We start from the raw sequence: 6,665 nt of genomic DNA on the forward strand, positions 1-6,665 counted from the left end.
TAAGTTGCCTTGGCTATGGTATTTTAATGACAGCAATAGAAAGTGAGGCAGTGTAAGAAAGTGGGAGTGGGTAGGCTGGTGAGCAGGGCTAGGGGAGGGGATAGGGGACTTTCAGAGAGGAAACTAGGAAAGGGATTAGCATTTGAAATGTAAATGAATAAAATATCTAATAAAAATAATAGAATCAAAAAAGGAAAAAAAGAAAAGAAAAAAGAAAGTAAGGCAGTGTAATATGCCTCATTCTTTTAGTTTGTCATTCCCTTAGAAGGGAATATACATATTTTCATAAAGCACTAATCATTCTGGAACCCAAAGCAAGCAGCTGTAAAAGAAAATGAAGAAAACACTAATTTCTGAGCAACAATGTCTGGCAGAGGCAGACAGATCTGAACAGTTTTTTTTTAATGTAACACATTGCACAACAATGAATAAAACACAATCAAATAGCCTATTTACTGCTTGCTGCCTTTAAGAAAACAGACAAGTCACAGTAGATTTGTCAGCACAGATGTTGCCACCCATTTATTTGCAATGCTAGCCTTAAAGTTATGTACCAAAACAATATCTTTGTTCTTCAGCAATTACTCACTACACCAGAACACATATTTCCTGCTCAATGCACAAGCCCAGTGATGCAGGACAAGCAAGAACAACAGGCACAAAGACCTGCAACCGTTGATATTACCATCAAAAAGCGTGATTGACGCTTATATTTAAGGGCTTTCTTCACTGTCTCATTTGACTGTTCAACATAGTCCTGGGTGTGCAAAATGTTGTACTCAATGCTGTCCAGCAGCTCTTGCTGTTCTGAGATGAATGTTTCTACTTGGAAGAAGATAGTACGCAATTCACTGATCTGGCATTCCAAGTCCAGCAGCTGCTGGTTACGTACTTCAGCCAAAGTCAGGCATTGTTTAGCCTTCAAAACATCTAGATCACGACCCACAATTTGAGGAGGCACAGGGTTAGCCATCAGTTTCTCCAGGTCCTCTTCCTGGAGCTTCACCCCAGCTAGTTCAGCCTGTCTCACCATCTTCTCCTTCAGCCTGACCATATTCTGAGTCTCACAGGCATAGTGGTGGCTGATGATGCCACTGTAGTGACTAAGGAGAAAAGAGAGCTGGCTCTGACGAATGCGGTGCTCAGCCCGCCAGTACTTACAGTCTGTGGCCAATGCATGCTGGATGGTGCTTAACTGAGGCTGAATGAGTCGGGCTTGGCTAGCAAAGGAGGCCTTTATGATGTTCAATTCATTCTTCTCCTTGAACACACTCTCCTCTGTGGTACAACACAGGACACCTTGCTGCTTCTTGTCTATTAACTGAGACAGCCCTTCTAACTCTGTCAGTGCCAGAGACAGCTCAGCCACTTCCTGTAAAAACTCTTCTATGGAGTTTGTTTCAGTCTTTTCAAAAGCATGGTTGTCAAACATCAAGGTGTCATCCAACTCCAAAGAGATTCTTCTGTGGTTAATGTGATTCTTCAGTTCCTCTAATCTGTCCTTCATCTTTGACTCCAGCTGCTTGCCATATCCATACTTCAAGGACTACAGAGGGAGATGTATTCATCAGCTTTGTCTGGTGGTATAGGAAGTCAGGGACAGCTCAGTTTTGCGTCAGTAGAAGCTATTAAAAATCTTTCCTTCCCAGGCAAGCAAACAATGACAAAGCCAATAGGCCACTGAACTGTTTATTCAGGATGTGGAGTGTCAGGTGGTAAAGCACACAGACAGGACTAGACCAACTAAATTGTAAAATGGGCTAGACACTTGCCTGATTTGTCAAGAGCTCAGAGGCAAGAGTACACATGAGCTAAGGAGCTTTGGGCCAAAAGGTAACAAAGTAAAAGGCTTGAATCTGAATAGCCCCTGGATGCAGTGCTGTTGGCTTCAAGGAAGGTAACCAAGTTGGCTTTCAGAAAGCACTAATGACTACAGACTTCTTACGATTGAGAACAAACACACTTATAAACAGAAACACAGAGACCAAATAGTTTTCTTTTAAAAAGAAATCTAATGTTAGTATCCAATTTTAAAAAATAGCTTCAGGAAAATTCTATGGCAAACATAAACATCTGCTCACTAGTAAAGGGAAGAAAAAAAAGAGTACAGTATTCCAGATTTCATACCTGTTTCATTTAATAATAATCTCCCCATCCATTGTTATTGTACACTAGTGACTGGAGTTCATTACCTGCAATTAAAACCTGCCTGTTATTTTTCTATCAAGTGTCTACCTATCAATCATTATACTTCTTCACATAATTTAATGAAGCAAATATATTTTTACAGTATTTTTGAATATCATATATTAAAAAAAAAACTGACTTTATAAAACTCTTAGACAAATAGGCAAATAGACGGAACTAGAAAATATCCTGAGTGAGGTAACCCAATCACAAAAGAACACACATGGTGTGCACTCACTGATACGTGGATATTAGCCCAAAAGCTCAGAATACCCAAGATACAATTCATAGACCACATGAACCTCAAGAAAAAGGAGGATCAAAATGTGGGTACTCCGGTCCTTCTTAGAAGGGGGAACAAAATACTCACAGGAGAAAATATGGAGCAGAGACTGAAGGAAAGACCATCCAGAGAATGCCCAACTTGGGGATCCATCCCATATACAGTCACCAAACTGAGACACTGTTGTAGATGCCAACAAGTGCTTGTGAACAGGAGTCTGATATAGCTGTCTCCTGAGAGGCTCTGCCAGAGCCTGACAAATAGAGGCAGATGCTCATAGCCAAGCATTGGACTGAGCACAGGCTCCCTAATGGAGGAGTCAGAGAAATGACTGAAGGAACTGAAGGGGTTTATAACCCCATAGGAAGAACATCAACCAACCAGACTCTCCAGAGCTCCCAGGGACTAAGCCACCAACCAAAGAGTACACATGTAGGGACTCATGGCTCCAGCTGCATATGTAGCAGTGGATGGCATTGTCGGGCATCAATGGGAGGAAAGGCCCTTGGTCCTGTGAAGATTTGATGCCCCAGTATAGGGGAATGCCAGGGTGGGAGGTGCGAGTGGGTGAGTGGGTGGGTGGGTGGGTGGGTGGGGGAACACCCTCATAGAAGCAGGGGCATGGGGATGGGATAGGGGGTTTTCGGGCAGGACTGAGAAAGGGGATAACATTTGAAATGTAAAGAAAAAATATCCAATAAAAATAAAGTAAAATTTAATGGTTTTCCTTACTTCTCTTTTGTCTCATTGTCAAATCTTTATTAAAACATTTGCTTGCTTGTTTGTTTGTTTGTTTGTGTGCTGTATAAGAGACGAAGAACGTCCCTGGGATGTAGGGTAAACCCAAAAACTACTGTTCTACTGAGTGAATGTGGCAATAAATTGACTCTTAATGACATTCTGCTTTACTCATAGATCAGTGCCTTATGCAGACATTATCAGAGAAGTTCACTCCTGCAGCAGATGGGAACAGTACCAAAATACTAACAGTTAGATATTGTGCAGAGTGAGAGAGACCTTGGAACAGTCATCCCTGATAGGATGTCTCCATCAAATTCCTCATCTCGGCACCCTGAAGAAGAGGAGGAAGAAAGGGTGTAAATGCTGGGGCTGGGGGGTGAACAACATCAAGGGAACAAAGATCTCTAAATCAATAGGACCAACACACATATATATTTGCAGAGATGGCGAAATCATGTACAGAGCCCTAATGGTCTTACACCAGATAAGGTCCTATAGCTAAAAGAAGAAATGAACACATAATCCTATCCCTAACCCAGAAGCTATCGCTAATTGCTAACAACATGCAAATGAAAATTCAGTTTCTTTCTTTAGATGTTCATTGTCTCATAATGTCATGTCAGGCCTTCTGTAATATTTTTTTTACTTTTTATTTTTAATGTTAATTTAATTTAAATTTATTTTATTTTATATATTTTTAAGTTTTATCTTATTTTTTTATTTTTATTATTTTTTCTGTCTTTTTACCCTGTAGAACCTCTAGATGGGTAGTTGGATGGATAGATAGGTAAAGAGATAAATAGATATGTAGATAGATAGATAGATAGATAGATAGATAGATAGATAGATAATATAGAGATATATAGATGTTTCCAGTTTTGTGTTTTATAGGATTCCTACATGTGTGAATGACTTTATCTTTGTGTCAATAGCTGTGTGTTATGTCTATACTTCTCTCTTCTGTTTGTTTTGTCCTATTCTGGAATGTTAGTTTTTTATTGTATTATATTTTACTCTTATCACTTCAAATACTTGTAGTTTCCTAGTAAGAGACAGAAAGGGAGTGGAACTGTATGGATGAGAGCTGGAGAGGGCTGGAAGGAAAAGAGTAGGGGGAAACTATAATCAGGATATTTTGTGTGAAACAAAATCAATTTTCAATAAAAGGAAAAAAATTCTGGTTAATCTATAGTTTTCTTTTTTCTTTTTATAAACTCTAAGGTAAGTAAGTTATGAGCTTCCTTTAATTTTTACCCAGGTTTCTGTTCAACAAGATCAAACAAATATAAGCACCAAAATATCTCTCCAGAGACTTATTTTATTTTCATATGTATTTGTGTACGTGCATTTATATTGCGATAGCATGGAGGTTAGAAGAAGAAGGCAGGTCCTCTGGGCCTACAGTTACAAGAGGTTCTGAGCTACACAGAATGCTGGGAACTGGACTTCAGTATCTTCAAGAGCAACAAGCACTCTTAAGAGCTGAGCCTTCTCTCTAAGCCCTCAAAATATCTATTTTGTCATAAAAATGTCCTGCCATGTGTCTAGTAATTTACCCCATTCTATCCCTGAGCTCTTCTCCAACCTTTCATTAACCTAGATTCCCTCTCCCCACTTTTGCTAGCTTCTGGAAGGATACCATCCTACATAACTCTCCAGCTACCTTCCCTACTACAACCTAAATGTCTACCTAGAGAAACCAAGTTCAAGTTCTTCTAATCTTAAAAAGTCTTACAAGCAGGAAAGCTATTAGCAAAAGACAAGCATACCAACGTACTCCTAGTTTTATGTCCACTCTTTCATTGTGGGCATTGTGTGTTTGACTTGGTTTGGTTTTTAACAAATGCTTGGAGAAACTCTCACAGAACTTAAGAAATATTGGAAGACTGATGAGAGCTCCTTTTGCTGAAACAAAGGTTCTTCAGGCCCTATGGAGACCCTTATTGCCCCTGCTAACTTAATGCCACTTAGTCAGTCATAAGGAGACTCAGCTTTGGGTTAAAGACAAAATAAAGACACTAACAGAGGCTTTCACAGTCCCCATGGAATCCTCTCACCACAAACCTCATCATATTTTCTGTATTCCTTAATATTTACTTTGTCAAGTGGCTCTGTCTAACATCTCAAAATTTTGCTAGAACTTCAGGCTCACTTGAGACTTGTTGAACAAAACATTCTGTTAAAGTCCTATCAATATTCTTCAGAGGAATTTTGTTACCACTCCCCTATGTACAATTCTATTGCTCATGTATAAGTAAAAGTATCTAAAATAAAACATCCAGATCACATGATTTCTCGACTCAATCATTACCTAAAATCAGAAATTGCTAAAATTAAGCTTGACTATGTGATATCAAATATTTTTCAATATTAATCTTAATCTAGTGTTTCTATGCATAGTAATATCATGCTGTATGAAATATTAGAGTTCACACTAGAACTTGATTAGATAAAGAATCCCAGAGAAGATAAACCTTTTGATATATTTAGGAGAGTGTCTCCAAAGAGGTTTAATTGAGAAGGGGAAACCCACTCTTTGAGCTGGAGTATCCCATGGGCTGAATGAATGGGTGGAATTCCAGACTGAATGAAAAAAAAGAAGGCATTGAGCATCTTCATTCATCTCTCTGTACTTCTTTACTGTGGACACAATGTGACCAGCTGCCCCACTCTATTGCTACCCTACTTTTTTGTCATAATAAACCCTTCCTTTATAAAGGTAAGTTTGTCAACACATAAACAAGAAATAGCTAATATATTTCATCCCACATTAACAAGTTCTATCTCTCTGCTCCCAGGTGGAATTAGAGACTACATTCCTCACAACAACCCACTGACATTGCCCTGGCATATACTGGAATATTAAATGCATTTTGTTTTACTCCATTCCTCCAATCCCAGCTCAGAAAATAGGAGAATTCTTTGGGGAGAGTAAAGAGGGGGAGAAACAAGATCTATTTCAACCTTAGTGAGGCTTTGAGGGTAGGGGTTGTTGCTGCTACTGTTGTTAGAGTGGAGAAAGCATTGACAGAAAAATTCTCTGTTATAGGTCACCATTTCTCCAACCCTTTGGCATGAGCTTGAAGCTTATTTTACCTGCATTGGTTATCAGTGATGAGTTCCATGTTTCTTTTAGGCTCTGCTCAGCATGTATGTGAGAGGCTAAATGAAAATCCAGGAATCTTAACATTGTGTCATTTCAAAAGTCCATAGTCCATACCTTTAAAAAAGTTTTATAGTGTTTTGTGTCTTTTACTCTTGGTGCTTTATGTGGAAGCAGAGAGATCGTGAAGATCCGGGGCTACTTACATACAAAACTGGAAATTTCTTGGCTGTCATTTTAAAAAGTAAATAAAAGTAATTAATTTGAGTGAAAGAAAACATTTTCCAGGAAGTAAAAGTATTTTGGAGCTGCATAATGAATTCAAATTATCTACTAAAAATCTTTTCACTG

At 38.8% G+C, this 6,665-nt stretch overlaps 1 protein-coding gene across 1 annotated transcript; it reads right to left on the reverse strand.

Annotated features, from left to right (window-relative positions):
- Nucleotides 1-613: 613 nt before the first annotated feature.
- Nucleotides 614-1,507, reverse strand: LOC110314456 (syntaxin-3-like). Its single transcript, XM_021188800.1, has one exon. It carries the CDS (start codon nucleotides 1,505-1,507, stop codon nucleotides 614-616), a length of 894 nt encoding a protein of 297 aa, XP_021044459.1.
- Nucleotides 1,508-6,665: the final 5,158 nt, after the last annotated feature.

Source organism: Mus pahari, chromosome X (genome assembly GCF_900095145.1).
Source record: "Mus pahari chromosome X, PAHARI_EIJ_v1.1, whole genome shotgun sequence".
NCBI classification, from domain to species: domain Eukaryota; kingdom Metazoa; phylum Chordata; class Mammalia; order Rodentia; family Muridae; genus Mus; species Mus pahari.